At 44.3% G+C, this 21092-nt stretch overlaps 2 protein-coding genes across 2 annotated transcripts; one reads left to right on the top strand and one right to left on the bottom strand.

Annotated features, from left to right (window-relative positions):
- The first annotated feature begins 7141 nt into the window (after nt 1–7141).
- LOC148376918 (uncharacterized) lies at nt 7142–9579 on the top strand. Its single transcript, XM_088327569.1, has 3 exons — nt 7142–7223; nt 7922–8273; nt 8946–9579. Exons 1-3 carry the CDS (start codon nt 7142–7144, stop codon nt 9577–9579), a joined length of 1068 nt encoding a protein of 355 aa, XP_088183695.1.
- Nucleotides 9580–12854: 3275 nt separating this feature from the next.
- On the bottom strand, nt 12855–20317 carry LOC148376917 (uncharacterized). Its single transcript, XM_088327443.1, has 2 exons — nt 20081–20317; nt 12855–14548 (listed from the first exon to the last, which is right to left on the bottom strand). Exons 1-2 carry the CDS (start codon nt 20208–20210, stop codon nt 13422–13424), a joined length of 1257 nt encoding a protein of 418 aa, XP_088183569.1. The 5' UTR covers nt 20211–20317; the 3' UTR covers nt 12855–13421.
- Nucleotides 20318–21092: the final 775 nt, after the last annotated feature.

Genomic DNA, 21092 nt, shown 5'->3' with positions numbered 1-21092 from the left:
CAAAGCTGCGCGCGTGCGCAATTGCGCACTGCTCGCACATTCTCGGCGCACAAGAAAATCGAGCCAATGCACAACAATGAAGGCTCAAAATGACTTGTTAAGAAGCGACTTAAGTCAAAGTTACAGTGCATGAAGGTCAAGATACACGGCTTCCCCTGAGGTTGTGTCCTAAATGCGCTATTTGGAAGTCGAGTCGAAGTAGAACGAAGTTAGTAGAGTTTGTCGAGAACCGGCTTCTTCGGCTCGGCTCACTAAAAAGGAACCGCTCTTTCGGGTCCTAAACGGCTCTTCAGGTTGTTTTTGCTTCTTTCATCCCAACATGACCAAATATGAAGTAAAATGATGCACAAAATCACCTAAAGGAAGGGGGGAATAGAACAAAAAAGATACCATACAGGAAATACCAACCGGGACGGGAGCGAGTCGAAACCCGCGTCTCGCCGGGCAGAAGTTCGTTGACGGGCTGACTAAGGAAGAGTGAGAGAAGTGAGCTTAAATAGACGGGAAGCTGATATGTTAACGAGCTGCAGCTGGCGCCACACGGGCGGAGCCCATTGGGCGCCGTGGCAACCGTGACAGAAAATGCATCTTAACAGCTTGACAAGACTATGTTACAAGATCTGTCAGTTGAGTTTGAATGGAGTTCCTAAACTTTTTGGCAAAAGGTTTGACTTTGATGTAGGCGGCACTCTTTGGAACAGGGTGCTTATGTGACTCTCCACCACCAGGGATTCTGACTGAGCACCAAAAGCTTGGGAGGGACGCTGATGACTCCAGGATTTCAGGCGCCAGTTCATGCCTGTGAACATCCATCCATCCGTGATCTGCAGCGCTTATCCTCAATAGGGTCGCGGGGGTGCTGGAGCCCATCCCGGCCGTCTCTGGGCAGTGGGCAGGGGACACAGGGACAGACAATTGGCTCGCTCATTCCCACCTAGGGACAATTCGGAGCGGCCGATTCACCTGACGTGCGTGTTTTTGGAATGTGGGAGGACACCGGAGTGCCCGGAGGAAACCCGGGCAAACACGGGGATCACGTGCAAAACTCCACACAGCGCGGCGGCGCTAACCACTGCCCCACCGTGTTGCATCCTGTGAACAAAAGACGGATTTGTTCATGTAAGCATTCTGCATGGACTCCCGCAATTTTGATCAATATGGGAAATAAACACACAAATTGTTCACAGAATGTTACAGAAAAAGACTCTTTTCAATTAACAGAGAAATGGGGCAGAGAGAGAGAGAGAGAGAGAGAGAGAGAGAGAGAGAGAGAGAGAGGGAGAGCATTTGGAAGGCAGCCGGCTCTTGGCCCTCACTTGAAAGAGCCGGCTCATAAAGTTGTTTCGTTCGCCAACGACACAAAAGAGTGGAACGGTGACGTGATGCTAGAGGGCGCTAATGCGCCAAGGAGATTTATCCCAACCAAAGAAGAAGACGAGAAGCACACATCACTGCCGCCGTTGCTTGTGGCCTCGTGGCGCTTCGTTCCAGTCGCCTGCACAATTGAACTTCATCGAACTGCATTTAACTCTGTACAAGAGTTTTAAAGGTGGCTAAAATGTGCGAGGGACGGAAAGGAAATTTGAAAGAGGAGCTTCAGGAAGAGAACGAGCGAGAAGATCGACGGCTAAACCAAGTTAGCATTAGCAAGGAGCTACGAGTTGTGTTGAACAGAGCAGGTCGGTCCATTTTGGGTCTAATATTTTCTTTTTTTTTCAGTCCGTTGCACGAAGGATGTTTGATTTCTATTTCCTATTCTTTATTCGGAGGCTTCGATGGGGGAATCTATCGGGTTGGCGTCGAGACCAAATCGAATACGCGGAGCAAATAAGAAGGCCAACAAACAAGTGACGCTAGAATAACAAACCGATTCCAAAAGTTAGAATGGTCTTCGGAAAACTTTATTCATAAAGTCAAAGGTTTTTCATGGAAAACAGATACAATTCTTTTTTTCTGTCTCGTGAAAGTAGAATTGAGCTATCGTCATAAGAGCGAGCAATAAAGCTTTCTTTCGATATGTTTGAAGTCATCCATTCCATGTCGACAAAAACATTCCGCACATCTATGTACCGGGCAGCACGGCGGCACAGTTCTGAGGTCATGGGTTTAAATCCAGCTACCGGACTTCCTGTGCAGAGTTTGTATGTTCTCCCCTTGCTCGCGTGGGTTCCCTCCCACATTCCAAAAACACGCATTTCAGGTGGATCGGCCGCTCCAAATTGTCCCTAGGTGGGAATGAGGGACATATTGTCTGTCTCTATGTGCCCTGCGATTGGCTGGCAAGCGGTTGAGGGTGTCCCCTGCCCACTGCCCGAATATAGCTGGGTTGGGCTCCGGCACCCCCGCGACCCTACTGAGGATAAGCTCTGCAGATCATGGACATCTATGTACCAAGAACATCTGGAGTATAGCTTTTCATTGGCTTTGTCATAACATCAGCAATCGTTTGCTCAGTAGGGCGATATTGCAGTTATGTGTTTACACTTTCACGCATGAAGTGATATTTCATGTCAACGTTCTCGCCGCGTTTTCCCGAGCGCACGTAAAAATCCGAGATTTTCTTCCGAATGTGCGGCGCGCCCTGCTTATGACGTAAAGCGGCGGGCGTCGCCGAGGTCACCGCCGGGCTGCCGTTCGCGCGGCAGAGCTCAATGCTCGAATTTCCATATTGGGAGGAAAACGTGGGATGTTTTTGTCAGATCCTTTTCGTTTCCGACTAAAAGCGACGGCTACGCGTCTCCTGTGACTCGAAAGCGTCTCTCGTTTCTTCCTTTTTCAGCACCGTAGAGGGGGCCCTATCGTGTCGTGTGCCGCGTGTAGTCTTAACCCCTTAATATTCCCGTAAATGAGCCGAAAATCTCAATCCGAGACGCGCCCAAAGTCAAATGAATGCTGTTGTTCAAACGGAAACGCTCTGCATTTTTCTAGCGCTTTTCAAGTCGATGAAGAGCTCCCGAAGCACTTTACGACGTACTTCACACTTTTCCCTTTTACACACTAACTCGCGGTGTCAGCCATGCAGGGCAACTACCCGCTATCGCGGGCACTGGGGATTCTGTGTCTTTCCCGACATATAACACGGAGGAGCCGGGAATCGAACCTTGGACCTCTTGACGAGCACTTTACCCCCTGAGCCGATGCCCCCCGAAGTGATTTGAAGGTTCTGTTGGTATTTTACAAAGTCATGCATGGACTCGCTCCCTCATATCTTTCAGATTGAATTTCCGCCTATGTTCCGGTCCGGAGCCATCGCTCCGAAAACGCCGGTCTACTCGTGATCCCGAGATTCAAGAAGAAATCTGACAGTCTTTTCCATTTTGGGCCTTGGTGCTGTGGAAGGCTCTGCCCCTGAGATGCCGTCTGCAACTCAGGGATGTGATTTTTCCGCTAATTCGCGGAATTCCGCTTTTTTTATCTCCAAAAATAAAATTTTAAAATTTCCGGTGTTTTAATTGGTAAAAAAAAACGATTTCGTCTCGACAGCATGCCATTTGAGTGTTTCCGTAACTGAAATGAAACGTACTTGCGATTGGTTGAAGTCTCGTGTTGACCAATAAACGCGCTTGTTATAGGAGTGTGCCATTGTTCATTTCTCACACGTTTTTGCCGGGTGTTTAAAGAAAGATGTCCGTGATCGAACGCAAAGATGCTCCGCGAGCTAAAGAAATTGATAAGATTGTAAAAAACAAGTTTCGATGGGACTGGTTGGAGAAGGAATTATCTACGAACGTTGGAAAGAAGACTGTGACGAATTTGTTCAATGACTTTATTCGGAAGATCGATCGTGCCGGGAAAGCACTTTGCATTTGGTGTCATGATACCATCGACTATGGTGGGAGAGGTTTCAAAGCTCTTGAAAGTCACGCAAAGAGCAAAAAACACGTGAAAGAACTCCAGTCAAGAACGACAAATTATTCCATCGCTGGAAGTTTCGGTGCCCAAACGAAAACTCCAAAACTTTACGGCCTCCATCCCTTATTGACATCACAATCGGAAGCGGTAATAAAGAGACGTGATCCACCCCAACAACCTGTACCAGTTGCTGATAGAGTCGTGAATTTTGAGGTAGGTGGTAAACTTTTCAAATTTATTTGACAGTTTTCCCATTTTTTTCGAAAATATTATAACGTAATAAAAATGGCCATAAATATTTAACAATTACAATAATAGATTTTCATGTGTACATTACACCAACACTTTACTGTAGGGCCTATACTTATTGTACTTTCATTTATCAAATACTTGGATACGCTGCTATTAAAGAAATAAATTATTACATTTAAAATATGATTTAGGAAATTTAAAAATATTATTAAGCCTAATAGTAATCAAAACTATTGTCAGTATTTATATTTTTTAAATTAAGTACTTGTATGATATTCTACCATTGATTTTCTTAATGGCCACGATATTATTATGGTACATAATTTACTTAATATTAATAACATGGTTAATCATTGACACAAACTCAAATGAATGCTGCATGTTTGCACTTTTTAGGTTTCAAGATGTTGAGTGTCTTGATGTATGCAGTTACAGAGATGATCTTAGTCGAATGCATGATTGTGTTTTTATCAGAGCTTGCTGCATGAGGTATTTTATGTTTTTGTTATCCATTATGTATTAAGAATGATTGATTAAATGATTTATTGCATGGTAAATATTATTTCCAATGGTTTGTAGCTAATTTTCAACATTTTTTTGTCACCATAATAAATACTCTGACATGTGAATGTGCATGAAAGTTTAGACTAAATCCTTTTTTATTTACTTTGGTCGCATGACATTTTGGATTATAATTCAAATAATTATTTAAATTATTTAATTGTTTACTGATTATTGTTCAATTTCTTTTATTCTTCAGGCAATGCTGTTGGGAGTGCTGGCCGAAAATTCTCTTCCGTTCACCATGGCCCCAAAGCTCATCACACTGTCAAAGGAACTGGCAAGGGATCCAAAAGCTCTGAATGGACTGTCCATGGATAGAACCAGTGCATCCTACAAAACAAAGTATGGCCTTGCCCATACTATGCTTGATGAGACTTTAACAAACTTAAGATCCTCCCACTTTTCAATGAACATTGATGAGTCCACCAGCAACAATCTACACCGTGTCCTGTGTGTTCTCGTCAGCTATTTCTCGGGTCGAAGGGTAGAGTCCAGACTAAGAGTGATCCCAAAAGCTGGTGGCGGCACGCTTTGAGGCGGTTTCCTACAGACCTGGATCCCGTTAGCCGCCTGCAGTTGTAGAAAGATGCCGGTCGTCTAGGGTCTCCCTTGCCACTGGAACCATCTTCTTTACAATTAAGATAAGGGCGTTGGGGAAATGTTTTTTAATGTGACTGATTTTGAGTTGACTTAAACTGTAATTTTATATGGGATAGTTCAATATACATTGAAAATTTATGCTGTTGTCTTGTCTATTTCTTTGTCATCTGAGTGCATTGAAAGTACTTAAAAAAACCCATGAGCTCCGGGGGGGGGCTTCGCCCCACTTTTCCCCCCACCAGGGCACTGCCCTGGTCCTACCTGGTTTCCCCCCCCCCCCCCCTCCCCCCCCAGCTAGCAATCATCACCCCCCCCCCCCCCCCCGCTAATTTTCAGATAATTTCACTTTGGTCAAATCACATCCCTGGCAACTTCAGTGGAAATGTTTCAATCTAGGCTTCAAACAAACTTCTATATCATATGAATAACCTTCATTTGATGTTGATCATTTCTGTGTATTATTTGTTATTGTAAAATCCGTTGCTGTCTAGTAATCCTGAAAGGGGGATACCACATGTGCGCTCCCTTCTCAAGGTTTCTTCATTTTCCTCATGTTGAGCTTTTTGAGTTTTTCCTTGCCCTCATGTTGGTTTTAGATCAGGGAATGCTGCCATAATAGTCTGTGGTCTGTGCAGCCCTTTGAGACTCTTTGTGATGAAGGGCCAAACAAATAGACTTGACTTAGTTTCTCATTCTCACTGCCTTTGAAGCATAACTCCCGCTCTTTCATCCCTATCCGAAAACACCTTTCACTGTGTGTTTTTCTGCGATTTGGCAGAAGAACCGGGACAGTTTCCGGACCGCAAAACCCGGTCTCGTACACGTGCGTAAGTAAACGAGACTTCCCGTTGCGGTTTCACCTCAGCGGATGCTGTCATTGCGGTCTCTGCAGTCCTCCGGGACATTTTAGTGTACTACGGGCGTCAAACAAACAAACGGGATCGGCCGCTTCTATGCCGTTCCTCGGGTCTTTGATCCTCTCGGCACATTCACTGTACTTTTGTCCGGGTTGTCCGGCCAGCGGAATTTTCTCTTTGTCGTCCGAAGTCTCCCAATTTCCGGGGCCTTTCTGCCATCGTCAGCCGCCACGTGCCTTACGAGCGACAATCTTATACGCTCGGCATAGCGGTCTGCATTTGTCATTCTCGATTTGTCCGATCCAGGTAGCGTCTTTCGGCTCGGTGACCTACAACCGTAGTCTCCCTCGGGTTAAATTTATCAGTCCCGTCAAAGAGGAGTTTTCTTCCTGCTGTCACCGTTGCCATCTTTTTTCCGTGGTTCCAATTTCACGGTGGCCTTTGTCTTCCCGCTTTACCGTTGTTTATTTCCGCCTTCTACGTCCTTAACGTCCGGTGATGACCTCGTTTATTCATTCGCGTAGAAGTTGCGTGTAATACTCAAGGTTTCTATTTCTTTACACTGTTGCTGTTGCGGATTCCTCGCAAGTCAGCTTGATCACAAACATCCGGATGTTATGAAACAACGTCGACACAAGAAATACCAAGATGTTGACTGAGCAGAGTCGGGGCGGAAAAAAAACCCGTCGATTCCGAGAAAGAATACTTTCGGTTCGGAGCGAAAGATCACGTCATCGCAAGAAGGCGGTATAAAAGGCCAGCGTCTCTCAGACGGACTTTGAACGTGGCTTGTATGCGGCTGAATGTATGCCGAATAAAGGCCGTTCCCTTTCCGCCATATCTCGTCTCTGCGTACATTTTGGGGCGACGCCCGACGACGTCCTCTCCAAAATTGCGTGTCCGACTGTGGCCGGTCCCGTCACCTGTTAAGGCTTTGTCAGAGTGTGGATTCATCTTTTGGGTAAGGAAGATCGTCGGTCAGCCTTCTGACATTTATCCGTCGGCCACAAGCTAACATGAACACGACACTTACTGGACTCAACATGGCAGTCATCTACAAAAACAGTGTGAACTACATGACGCCATACAATGGAGGACGTCCTATCGTATTATCGAGAGTAAGGGCGCTATTCCATCCTACTCGACAGTCCTAATTGTTCCATGTAAAGCATTTTTTGGGAGAGAAATGATGTTTGAAAATAAGAGAGCTTTTTCTCCCCGTTTTCATTGCAATGTAAGAAGAATTATGGAAGGATATAATGTTCCAAATAATCAACTATTTCAAAAAAATTGTAGCTTAATCCTGATCAATAAGAGATTTTTGAGGATGGAAAATGGCAAAGCAGCCTGTCAGTCTTACCAAGAAGAATAGCTTTTCAGCCCTCTGTACGTTTCATCTTCAAAAGTGTCACAACATCTTGCTCTGAAAACAATTCTCTAAATGAAATGTTCCTGCAAAATCATATCAAGTAGATGCCAAATCAAAAGAAACCCTCTCATTGTCGCCGACCGTAGTCATATTTTTGAGGAGCTATACTCTGGTTTACACGATAATGCCTTTAAATGTGAATATAAACATTGAGAAGGTTTTCAGTGAATTGTCTTTTTTATTGTGTGTGTGTGTATATATATATATATATATATATATATCAGTATATTCATGGATTATTTTAACTTAATTGATTTATTTTTTTCTGCTAAAAGGATTTCTGTAGCGATGCATTTGCTGTAAAAACCCCAGAAAAATGTGTGTGCGTAGAGATTTTTCTAAACCTCGCGCATGTTTTGTCCTGCAGACGTCGGTCGAGAGTATCTTTCGCCTCGGCAACAGGATACAAAGATGCCTCGTGTCACAAAAGAGCAAGAAGATGAGTATTTCCAGATGTTTAAACATCAAAAGGAAGAGGAGGACTCGGGGCCCGATGACTTTAAAGAGGAGGAAGAAAGGAGAGAGTTTCCTGTGACTGGGGCCCGTTTAACTTCAGAAGATCAACATGAAGAGAACAAGGAGAAGGTGTCCCCCAGCAGAAGCTCCGGCACAAAAGAAGATGATGACAACCGTGAGGGGGACAAACAGTCGGAAAGTGATGACACCAATCACAAATGTTTGCAGGGTGGGAAAACCTTTGGGCGCAAAGATCATCTGAAACGCCACGAGATGGTCCACACAGGTGAGAAACCGTTTTCCTGCTTGTTGTGTGGTCAGAAATTCAGCCGAAAGGAACGTTTGCAGAACCACTCAAGAATCCACACTGGTGAAAAAGTATTTTCCTGCTCGGTATGCAGTCAAAGATTCAGCCTGAAATCAAGGTTAACCCAACACTCAGGAATCCACACTGGAGAAAGACCTTTTGCTTGCTCGGTTTGCGGTCGAAAATTCACAGACAGGAAGGCCTTGAGAATCCACGCAAGAATGCACACTGTTGAAAAACACTTTGCCTGCTCAGTTTGTGGTCAAAAATTCAGCCAGGAACAAAACCTAAAGATACACGCAAGAACCCACACTGGTGAAAAACCCTTCGCCTGCTCGGTTTGCGGTCAAAGATTTAGCCGTAAAGAAAATTTGAAAATCCACACAAGAATCCACACTGGTGAAAAACCTTTTGCCTGTTCAGTTTGTAGTCAAAGATTCAGCCAGAGAGAACATTTGAAATGCCACACAAGAACCCACACTGGTGAAAAACCCTTTTCCTGCTCAGTTTGCGGGAAAGAATTCTCCTGGAAATCATGCCTCAAAAGTCACATAAGTAACCACACTGGAGAAAAATCTTTTGCTTGCTTGGTTTGCGGTCAAAAATTCACAGACAGGGGGACCTTGATAATCCACGCAAGAACGCACACTGGTGAAAAACCCTTTTCTTGCTCAGTTTGCGGGAAAGAATTCTCCCGGAAATCAAGCCTCAAAAGTCACACAAGAACCCACACTGGAGAAAAACCTTTTGCTTGCTCGGTTTGCGGTCAAAAATTCACAGACAGGGGGATTTTGAAAATCCACGCAAAAACGCACACTGGTGAAAAACCTTTTGCGTGCTCAGTTTGTAGTCAAAGATTCAGCCAGAGAGAACATTTGAAGCGCCACACAAGAATCCACACTGGTGAAAAACCCTTTTCCTGCGCAGTTTGTGGTCTAAAATTCAGCCAGATAGAACATTTGAAAAGCCACACAAGAACCCACACGGGTGAGAAACCTTTCTCCTGCTCAGTTTGCGGTAAAAAATTTGCTGCGCGTGGGAACCTAGAAAGACACAGACGAGCACACGCTGGTGAAAAACCTTTTGCCTGCTTAGTTTGTGGTCAAAGATTCCCCCTCAAAGAGAATTTGGAAAGACATACAAGAACCCACGCTGATGAGAAACCATTTTCTTGTTCAGCTTGCATTCAAAGATTCTCAAGTCTAGTTAAAGCTCAAGATCACAAGTGTGCTGGTGGGAATAGTAGTCATCACTCTGTTTGAAATGAGCTTGTAGTTTGCCACTCCAGTGAAGAAATATCAACTACCACTGAATGAACACGTGTGTACTGGTGCATATATAATAAATATAATATATATATATACATTGTGTGTGTGTTTGTTTTCATCCGTGTGTATATACGTATGTGTATATGCATGTATGTACGTACGTGTGTGTGTGGCTTGCGTTTCTATTTGGCCCTCTTAAACTTGGTGAGCTTTTGCCACATTTCAGACTTCAAGATATGAAAGTTTCATTTCTTGTGAAGCCTCAACAATAAGTGGGACACAATCACAAAGTGGAACACACTTTATTGGTGTCAGGGGGAACAGAGCAGGAGACCCCAGAGCGTTCGTTACAAGTCTTTTATTTGGGGAAGCGTACAGGGTTAGCGGGAGACGTGATGACCGTCGAACGTCAGCAGCAACGCCGTGAAGACAACTTCGGAACACGTGGCCAATCGTAGCGTGGGACGGAAGCAGGTCGAGTTTACCGGGACTGGAGAGAAGATCGTAGCGTGGGACGGAAGCAGGTCGAGTTTACCGGGACTGGAGAGAAGATCGTAGCGTGGGACGGAAGCAGGTCGAGTTTACCGGGACTGGAGAGAAGATCGTAGCGTGGGACGGAAGCAGGTCGGATCGGAGGCAGGCAGGCAGAATCAGGTAAACAAGAAGGCACAGGTAATCGGGAGAGTCATACAGAGTACAGAGGTAATCCTCCGACCAAGAGGTCTCCGCGTAGCATGCTAAAAAAGGGAACATAAACCAATCAGGAAGCGCATTCCAGCGCGCCAGATGATTACCCCAGGTGGCTCCACTTGGGTAATCATGACAATTGGATATTTTCAACTTTTTTAACAAATAAAAAATGAAAAAGTGGGTGTGCAAAAAGTATTCAGCCCCTTTAATTTCTGTGCTGCAAACTCTGTCCAGAAGTTCAGTGAGGATCTCGAAATGATTCAATGTTGATCTAAACCAGGGGTCGGGAACCTATGGCTCTTTCTATGAGTATCTGTGGCTCAGAGACCAATTTGATTGCATGCAAAATTTCTCCATCTTGTTCAAAACCGGAGCTGTCTATCCTATTCAGGTACACGTAAAGCCAAACCAAAGCTAAATGTACAGGTAACACTTCGCAGTATATATAGGGCACGTTATTCACTACAATTTACAGTCAAGGTGTCACACAAAAAAAGGGGGGGGAAAAAAACTCGTTTTGGCTGTACAACGCTAAAGAATCCTTTATTTAAAAGTTCACTATATAATCTGCGTTCAGTGTTCAGATACTTTATGATGAATCCACAGAACTGTAAATACGCCAAAACACCGGAAGAGAACTTAGTCATTTGATTGGGTGAGTGGGAGGGATGGGTGGAGCTATGCAAAAGGTACAAGCATTCCCTCCCATCTCTCGCCAAAGGTAAGCACATAAGGCTCCCTATTCTCAGAATGTTGTGACGTTTTTACAAAATAAATGCTTGCATCTGGTTTTGAAACCAATATGTATGAAAAAAAAGGGTCAAAAGGAGTTTAACCGATCTTGAGTCATTGCAAGAAAGAGACAAGTTTAAAGTGGTCTGTTTGTTGAATTTGGGACAGGGGCTCTGGCATTATTCTCTTTTCATCATTTTTATCAAATCATCAAAAATAAATGTGCTGAAGACTAAGCTTTTGTCTGGGGTGCGGGTTTAGCAATTTAGTCAATTTGTCTCATAATATATGGTGTGGCTCTTTCCCAAAATAAAATTAATATTTTTTTGCTTTTATGGCTCTTTGAGTCAAAAAGGTTCCCGACCCCTGCTCTTTTGTCTGTAGCCAAGATGAGTGCAGCTACCACACCTGTCCCCCGTGTACATCAAGGATGGACATTGTCTACTGGCCCACAACTGTGATGCGTGCAGCACAGTTATGGGCCAGAGTGGGTTCCTGCGTGGATTTTTAAGTTTGATTTCAGGCAGAATTTCCCACCACAGATGTTTTTCACCAGTGTGGGTTGAGTGGCTGTTCAAATGTCCCTAATGCTGAATTTCTTACCACAAAACGAGCAGGAAAATAGTTTTTCACCGGTGCGGGTTGTTGTGTGGATTTTTATGGTATCAGAGTTTACGAAGGGAATTTTGAGGTCGATTGTCGAGGAGGGAATTGCAGTCGTGGAGGCGTGAGGTGACGAGGATGGCAGTGATGTGGGGGTCGAGGGGGAGGGGTGAATACAGCTGATGGAGCGCAGGTGTTGTTTGTATGGGAGTAAAAGGAGGGTAGACTGTTGGGTATGACACCCAGACTTTTGACCCGAGGGGAGGGAAAAAGTGAGCAACTCTCAATGGAGAGAGAGAAGGAGTCCACTTTAGAGAGCACGGATGAGAAGTAGTTTGGTTTTATTGCGGTTTAGTTTTAGGAAGTTGACAGTGAGCCCTGATTTTACCTCAGAAAGGCAGGGGTTGAGGTCGGGCGGTGGGAGTATGGAGTTGGCTTTGCAGGAAAGGTAAAGCTGGGTGTCGTCCGCCAAGCAGCCCACGGCGATATCGAATTTCCGGAAGATACGGGCTCGGCGGAGTAGGAAGGTTATAAAGAGGAGGGGGCCCGGGACAGAGCCCCTGGGCACACCTGAGACTGGAGAGGGGTCAGGGGAGGTCGACTCGAATGGATCGAGTGCAGCCGTCGAGATACGATCGGAGGGGGGTGTGGCTTAGGCCAAGTGAAGAGCGAAGTCCGTGACTTTAATGCCGAGAGGATTGGAAGTGGCTTCCGACCATCTCGGAAAGATATCGGACTTGGCAAATACGACTCCGAGACGTGTAAGATGAAGCCAAAGTGAACCGTCATTGTCAATCTCATCATAATCATAATCACTTTGGCAAATGCAAAATCGCTGGTAGAAAAATGTCTTTCCCTACAGAGATGAAGAAAGTATCTATCCATCTATCGGTCTTCATTGCCTTCCAATGTGAAGTGAAACATAACACGATATCCATAAAGCTTTCCCACAACCAGAAGGCCATTCAAACAAATACTCTGCTATTTTTAATCTAACTTTCTGTTTTATTTGATTCTATTCTTTCGTTTTTTAAAACCTTTTTTTCTTTATTGATATTTCGGTTCGTTGTACAGTTCGAGTGTACTGTTTACGCAACACCGAGGTAAGATAGTTGTATGGTCATGTGACTCACGTCAAAAAGCAATAACAACAAAAAGCAGATGTACTGATTCAGGAAATGATTCGCTAGCTTTAAGTGCAGTTTGAAATCAAAGCGACATGGAAAGACTATGGATTTGCCCGTATCCCAAAACTTTTAACAACATTTAATGAGTTCAATCAAAATAAATAAGCACTTTATTTTCACACCATCACTTGTACAAGCGCAAACATAGACAAAGTAACATGTTAAAACACTATTCAAATAATACATACGTTCTTATATCCAGAGTATGACTTACACCACATCGTTTAATTGCATACACTAAGCATATTATATATGATTCTGTCCACATGATGGCGCAGTCGAGGAAGATAATCATCTCGAAGCCCCTGTGTGTGTGTGAAGCAATTCCCCGTTGGGCTTCACTGCTTTATGGCATCACTACTTTTAAGTGTGATTTACGGGTGACTTTTTTTTACCACAAACTGAGCAGGCTAAAGGTCTTACCAGTCTGGGTCATTGTGCGTACGGTTACGCTTTCTTTACAGTTGATTTTTCTCGCCACAAACTGAGCAGGCAGAAACCTTTTTCACCAGTGTGGGTTTTTGCGTGCCTATTAAATGCGTTTTGAAGGTAGATTCTTTATCACAGAGCAGGCAAAAGGTTTTTCAGCAGTGTGTGTTCTTGCGTGGATTTTTAAGTTTGATTTCAGGCTGAATTTTCGACCACAAAATGAACAGGCAAACGGTTTTCACCAGTGTGGGTTCTCATGTGGCTGTTCAAATGTCCTTTTAGGCTGAATTTCTTACCACAAAATGAGCATGCAAATGGTTTTTCACCAGTGTGGGTTCTTGTGTGGATTTTTATGGTGTCTCTACGGGCAAATTTTTCACCACACACTGAGCAGGCGAACGGTTTTTCACCAGTGTGGGTTCTTCTGTGGATTTTTAAGTTTGATTTCATGCTGAATTTTAGACCACAAACTGAACAGGCAAAAGGTTTTTCACCCGTGTGAGTTTTTGTGTGCGCTTTTAAGATGGATAACTGGGTAAATTTTTCACCACAAACCGAGCAGGTAAAAGGTCTTTCGCCACTATGGGTTCTTGCGTGCGTTTGTAAATGTGATTTCTGGGTGAATTTTTGATCACAAACCGAACAGCCAAAAGGTCTTTCGCCACTGTGGGTTCTTGCGTGCGTTTGTAAGTGTGATTTCTGGGTGAATCTTTGACTGCAAACTGAGCAAGAATGAGGTTTCTCACCCGTGTGGATTCTGGTGTGGATTTTTAAGATACCTCTTCGGGTAAATATATGACCGCAAACTGAGCAAGCAAAAGGTTTTTCACCAGTGTGGACAAGGATATGGCGTTTCAAATCACACTTGTATCGAAATGATTTTCCACAGCGCAAACATTTGTGATCCGACTGTTTTTCGCCATCGTTTTGCGCAAGGTCGGACGTGTCGTCTGTTGTCCCGGAGCTTCTGCTTGGGGACACCTTCTCCTTGTTCTCTGGGTGTTGATCTTCAGAGGTTAAAGAGGCCCCGGTCACCCGAAACGCTCCCAAATCTTCCTCTTTTTTCACATCGACAGGCTCGAAATCGTCCTCTTCCTTTTTAACCTGATCAAACTCCAAAACATCCCCCTCTTTTTTAATGTCAAGCGTTTGCGAATACCCATCCTCCAGCTTTTGAACGTGAAAAGGCTCCAAATCCTCCTCCTTTTTAGCGTGAAAAAGATCCAAATCCTCAACCGTCTGTAAAAAGTCATCTTCCTCCTTTTTGAGGCCGGGTAACTTTGTCTCCCGTCGCCGAGGAGGAAAAGACTCGTGACTGACATCTGCGGGACACGAGACACACAGAAATGAGTCAAAATGGCGGTTTTGCACCTTTACGCTTTGGAGTTTTCAAAGAGATGAACTCGATCCGACGAACGACGCCAATCCGGACTTTCCATACATTTCAAACTTAAACGGAAGACATTTTCAAATCGATTCTCTCCACTTACAGCAAACCTGTTCAAATCGCGCGTGAGTGCGGCGGATTCAGGGTCTCCGGTTCGTCTTTTTGTTTTTAGTGTTTTTTTTTATCGATCCAATAGGACCAGATCAATAAAGCTACGTTTCCTTATAGCCCCGCCGACAAAATCAAATTTCGACCGTTAAAATGGCTCAGGGGTTAGAAGGGCGAGAATGAAAAAAAAAAAAGATATTCAAGTCTGTCGACCGGCGCTGTGTTTTAGTGAGCTCGTACACCTCGGGGATATTGCGCCGAACCGAGATAAGGGATTAAGCCTGGATGTTTGTTATTTTGTCCGAATCTACCCTCCAGTCGCTCGCATGAAAGCAGGTTAAGCTCGGCTCAATGAAGACAGCGATTTAGTCTCTACGGCAAATAGTTTGCCTACTCGTCCCGGCAGTCTTTGATCTTATTTTTCTCATGAAAGTCTTGACGACGCGTTAACCCCGGAGTGCCGTGTTTCATCCCGTCGCATAGAATATTTCACAATTTTGATATCAAAGAGAAAAATCCTCACTTGGTTTCTCCCCTCAGGTCAGGAGTTCTGGGTGTCATCCGGGACAGTACACCCTCTTCCACGCTCATATAAATAGCATCCCCCGCTCACCTTATTTTTACCTGCATTCCATCATCTGTCTTCACCCCTCCCCCGCGCCACCGCCATCCTCGTCCACTGCCTTATATACTGTATATAGCGAAGGATTTTATATTTTATACGGTTAAATACATGTTACATTTATCCAGTGCAATGAAGATTTTCACTGAGTGAGCTACGGGTCACGCCGTTCCGAATAGTTCTGTTGATAACAGGACTCTGACGGAGAAGGCCAGACGCACAAGGACAGACATCCCGACGCTCTTCTCCGAGATGGCGGGGCCACGTGGGAGCTTTTCTCTGGCCCGCACGTGGGAGAGGCCGACACGCCAGCTTGGGAGAAAGACGTGGGCAAAGGAAGAACTTCAGAAGATCGGAGAACGAGAGAAAAGGCTCGACGAACAATACTTCAGCTAATTCGATGGAATTCACTTAGTTGATTTATTGAAGAAATTAAATCTGCCCTTGTGTGAAAATGTAGGCTATTCTTGTCCATCTTTTCCATATTTTGTTAGGTGAATGAAGGTTATGTTTGGTTAATGGAGTCAGATAACTCATTCGAATCATTTGGTAAACGCTTCATTTTTAATAGTATTATTTCCCAACAATAGTATGTCACAAAGGTGAGTGCAGCCCTGACATTTCTGAGGAGATTTCATCATCGTGTTGAATTGAACAACGGTGAAGAACATGGCTTTGACACAATGAAAGCAAGTCTGTGTAAAGCTTAAATTGCGGCACTTTTTTCCCCTCATAAAACTCAAAATATAGACATCGCTAGCTAAACAAAGTTCTATAAATTCAATATTTTGTGTAGCCAACATGATTTTACAGAAGCACTTTGATCCTCCTGGCCTTGGATTTGACCGGAGCCTCACAAATTGCCCCCAGAATGCTTTTCCACTCCTCCGCGACAACACGACTGAGCTGGGGGATATTGGAGATCTTGTGCTTCTTCGTTTTCCGCTCGAGGATGTTCCTTTGGGTTTAGATCTGGAGACGTCCTTGGCCAGTCCATTCCCTTTAGCCTAAGCCCCTTTGGAAAAGTTTTGGTCCTCTTTGAGGTTGCAAGAGGTCACAAGCTGTTGAACGTCTGGAACTTTGAACACGCGTTCCCTTTTTGTCATTTCTCATCTCTGCGCATTTTTGGGAGCGACGCCCAACGAGGTTCCCTCCAAAATAAGTGGCGCCCGACGTCCGCCCCGGCTCCTCGGCATATCAGCTTGTGCCCTCTTACGACAAGGTCATCCCACGACCTTCACCAGATTCCTACCTTTCTATCATGAGTTATCCACATTCCACAACACCCCAAACCATGACATTCCCAATACCGTGCTCGACCTTTTCAAAACAAAAATGAACATTTCCCTGTTTCCTTTTTATAGTATTCACAAAAATGCGTATTTCAGAATTGATTTGACACGAGCATAGTCCACTAGGGAAGAATTTTAGGGTTTGCTAGCTTCTAACGAGACGAAAATCGAATTTGGGTTCAAATCGTCAAGGATAATATGAGTGAATATTCGGAACCATTTGAACCTAAAATGTGCACGGATTAGAACAAAAACATTACAGTCATCGCTTCCACTCTCGTTTGCAGTATTTAGTAACAGTTTTACAAAAGAACTTTGCTCGCACCTTGTTTTGAAAACACTAAAGTTACTGCGGCGGAGACTTCTTTGAAGCGGTATATTTTTATTGATATGGGACACAGGCTGTGGCATTCTTATTGTTTTATGGATCGCTTCAATTCATCAAATATCGCTCCGTCAAATGCAATGTGCTAAAGACAGGGATGTGATTTGACCAAAGTGAAATTATCTGAAAATTAGCGGGGGGGGGGGGGGGGTGATTGCTAGCTGGGGGGGGGGGGGGGGAAACCAGGTAGGACCAGGGCAGTGCCCTGGTGGGGGGAAAAGTGGGGCGAAGCCCCCCCCCGGAGCTCATGGGTTTTTTTAAGTACTTTCAATGCACTCAGATGACAAAGAAATAGACAAGACAACAGCATAAATTTTCAATGTATATTGAACTATCCCATATAAAATTACAGTTTAAGTCAACTCAAAATCAGTCACATTAAAAAACATTTCCCCAACGCCACTATCTTAATTGTAAAGAAGATGGTTCCAGTGGCAAGGGAGACCCTAGACGACCGGCATCTTTCTACAACTGCAGGCGGCTAACGGGATCCAGGTCTGTAGGAAACCGCCTCAAAGCGTGCCGCCACCAGCTTTTGGGATCACTCTTAGTCTGGACTCTACCCTTCGACCTGTTCGGCTTGGGTAACCCTACCAGGAGTACGAGACTCCCGCCGACATAGCTCTGGGGGTCATGGAGACGCGCAAAGTGCCCCACCACGATAAGGTGGTGATCCGTCGGGACACAGCTAAATCCATTCACATGACCCAAACACTACTTCCTCCTAGACTTCATTGCTTTGGAATGGGTCTTTCTAGCCTGCTTCTGTGCAGCTTTGATGGTTCTTCTTGAGGCAGCCTTGCTCATTTGGGTGTCCTGTTTCACAGCAAGTTCTGTTCGTTTTGCAGACAACATAGCTGCTTCTGCATCCTTCTCCTCCCTGTACCTTTTGGAGGATGTCCTCAGATTTAGGCACAGTATGGACTGCACAGGATCCATCAGAATGTCTTTCCTTCCAAAATGGCTGACAGAGGTGGTATTTCTTGCTCTTAGGGCATATTTTACAGTCTGGATAGAACTGTATGTGGCTATGTCCATTCTGCATGCTTTGGGGTTCAGGACATCACCCATGACACTAAAAGCCCCCTCTACTTGCGGCCCATGGAAGCAACTCATGAGAGCCTTCACCATCTTGGCCAGGGTTGGGTATCTTCCAACAGCAAAGACTTGGGCCCACCAACGATCCAGTGCAATTGCCTTCATCTCTGAGTCCAAAGGTGTTGGCAACTCACTGTCCAACTGGTATTCTCTCACCTCGAGATCATAGTTCCCCAGCTCTGACTCATCAAGGACATTGGTACTTAATTTAAAAAATATAAATACTGACAATAGTTTTGATTACTATTAGGCTTAATAATATTTTTAAATTTCCTAAATCATATTTTAAATGTAATAATTTATTTCTTTAATAGCAGCGTATCCAAGTATTTGATAAATGAAAGTACAATAAGTATAGGCCCTACAGTAAAGTGTTGGTGTAATGTACACATGAAAATCTATTATTGTAATTGTTAAATATTTATGGCCATTTTTATTACGTTATAATATTTTCGAAAAAAATGGGAAAACTGTCAAATAAATTTGAAAAGTTTACCACCTACCTCAAAATTCACGACTCTATCAGCAACTGGTACAGGTTGTTGGGGTGGATCACGTCTCTTTATTACCGCTTCCGATTGTGATGTCAATAAGGGATGGAGGCCGTAAAGTTTTGGAGTTTTCGTTTGGGCACCGAAACTTCCAGCGATGGAATAATTTGTCGTTCTTGACTGGAGTTCTTTCACGTGTTTTTTGCTCTTTGCGTGACTTTCAAGAGCTTTGAAACCTCTCCCACCATTAGTCGATGGTATCATGACACCAAATGCAAAGTGCTTTCCCGGCACGATCGATCTTCCGAATAAAGTCATTGAACAAATTCGTCACAGTCTTCTTTCCAACGTTCGTAGATAATTCCTTCTCCAACCAGTCCCATCGAAACTTGTTTTTTACAATCTTATCAATTTCTTTAGCTCGCGGAGCATCTTTGCGTTCGATCACGGACATCTTTCTTTAAACACCCGGCAAAAACGTGTGAGAAATGAACAATGGCACACTCCTATAACAAGCGCGTTTATTGGTCAACACGAGACTTCAACCAATCGCAAGTACGTTTCATTTCAGTTACGGAAACACTCAAATGGCATGCTGTCGAGACGAAATCGTTTTTTTTTACCAATTAAAACACCGGAAATTTTAAAATTTTATTTTTGGAGATAAAAAAAGCGGAATTCCGCGAATTAGCGGAAAAATCACATCCCTGTAAAGAATTTGCTTTTTTCTAGAGTGACGCTTTGGCCGTAATGTTGAAATTTCTCTTCAGATAGGGTGCTGCTCTCGATCCCACCGACCCCCCCAAAAAAAATCAAAATATTTTTGCTTTTATGACTTTTGGGTCAGAAAAGTTCCAGGCCCTTGCTTTACAACATTTATTTTAAGTCTGTATGATATATAACGGGCAGCACGGCAGCACAGTGGTTAGCGCGTGTGTGGCACAGTTCTGAGGTTGTGAGATAAAACCTCCTGTGCGGAGTTTGCATGTTCTCCCCGTGCATGTGTTGGTTTCCTCCGGGCACTCCGGTTTCCTCCCACATTCCAAAAACACGCGTGTCAGGTGAATTGGCCGCTCCAAATTGTCCCTAGCTGTGAACGAGCGAGCCAATTGTCTGTCACTGTGTCCCCTGCCCACTGCCCGAAGATGGCTGGGATGGGCTCCATCACCCCTGCGACCCTACTGAGGAGAAGCGGTGCAGATCATGGATGGATATTCTGCATGAAAGCACACACAAGGAAACTGTCGAGATAACTAGTGCAGACTAAAACAGTCATCTATTTAATGTTCCATCTGATTTGATTCAAATGCAAAGTGAATTCCTATTTTGGCCGCACGAGCAGAGCTATTTGATCCTCCCCTCTAAGCAGCTCCATCACGAATATTGAATGAAGATCGGGCGTATATCGTGCAATTGACTCGAAGAGTGCAAAATGAGAAGATCAAATGTTATAGAAATAAAAGTAACCAACCGTCTCTGTTCAACACAACTCGTAGCTGCTTGCTAATGCTAACTGGCTTTAGCAGTCGATCTTCTCGCTCCTTGTCATCTTGCGCTTCCCGAAGCTCCTCGTTCACATTTACGTTCCATCTTTCGCACATTTCAGCCGATGTTAAATCTCAGCGATAACTCCTGGAGTTAAACGGAGTTTTTATCCGCACGCACGACGAGAGCAGATTGCTACGTGGCCAAAGACGCGCTCGGAGTAACCCGGAAAGAGATAGAGAATGGGCGGAGCTCCAACCAAACCACTTCCGGTTTACAACAGCGATCACCGGAGCGGTTTCCTTTTTCTTTGTGGGGGAATTGAGCTGGCATTATTAGTTTGCTTTTATGACAACTCTATGAACAGTTTTCCGATGTGGAATTTAGAAAAGCCTGCATAATATATGCTAGGGCAGGGCTGTCAAACTCTTTTGAACTCACATGATAGAACAAACGTTCAGTCGGTCAAGACAAAGAAAAAGAGAGATGAAAAATGAAGAGGGAAAAGGAGAGAGGGTGGGACAAAGAAAGAAAAAGAGAGAGGGAGAGAAAACAAAAGACATCAAAAGAAAGGGAGAGGAAGAAAGAAATCCAAAGAGAAATAGAAAGACAGAGGGAGAGAAAAGAGAAACGAAAACGCAAAGGGTAGGAAGAGAGAAAGAGAAAAGGAAAAAAGGAAGTTACAGCAAACGAATAGGAACAAAGGAAGAGGGCGGCAGTAGCTCAGGAGGTAGGGCGCTGGTCTTGGGATCAAGGGATCCCAGTTCGAATCCCGGCTCTTCCGTGTTACATGTCGAAGTGTCCTGGGGTAAGACACTGAACCCCTAATACCCCCAATAAGCAGCTTAGCGCCTTACATGGCTGCAAGGCCGCTATTGGGAAATGTGGAGCACATTGTAAAGCGCTTTGGGAAGTCGTTGACTTGAAATGCGCTAGAGAAATGCAGATCATTTCATTTCAAGAGAAAAAGAGAGACACAGAGAGTGAAAGAGACAGAG

This window comes from Urocampus carinirostris, chromosome 1 (assembly GCF_059441175.1).
Source record: "Urocampus carinirostris isolate Australia breed hairy pipefish chromosome 1, RoL_Ucar_1.0, whole genome shotgun sequence".
Classification (NCBI taxonomy): Eukaryota; Metazoa; Chordata; class Actinopteri; order Syngnathiformes; family Syngnathidae; genus Urocampus; species Urocampus carinirostris.
This window is presented reverse-complemented; position numbering and strand designations above follow the sequence as displayed.

What these genes read in the sequence shown, in the direction of transcription:
- LOC148376918 (XM_088327569.1), top strand. Translation starts at nt 7,142, where the DNA reads ATGAACACGACACTTACTGGACTCAACATGGCAGTCATCTACAAAAAC. An exon ending in GACGCCATACAATGGAGGAC is followed by an intron (nt 7,224 to 7,921) that starts GTCCTATCGTAT and finishes TTTGTCCTGCAG; the next exon opens with ACGTCGGTCGAGAGTATCTT. An exon ending in GGGCGCAAAGATCATCTGAA is followed by an intron (nt 8,274 to 8,945) that starts ACGCCACGAGAT and finishes GGGGACCTTGAT; the next exon opens with AATCCACGCAAGAACGCACA.
- LOC148376917 (XM_088327443.1), bottom strand. Translation starts at nt 20,210, where the DNA reads ATGTGCGAAAGATGGAACGTAAATGTGAACGAGGAGCTTCGGGAAGCG. An exon ending in AGTTGTGTTGAACAGAGACG is followed by an intron (nt 14,549 to 20,080) that starts GTTGGTTACTTT and finishes CGTGTCCCGCAG; the next exon opens with ATGTCAGTCACGAGTCTTTT.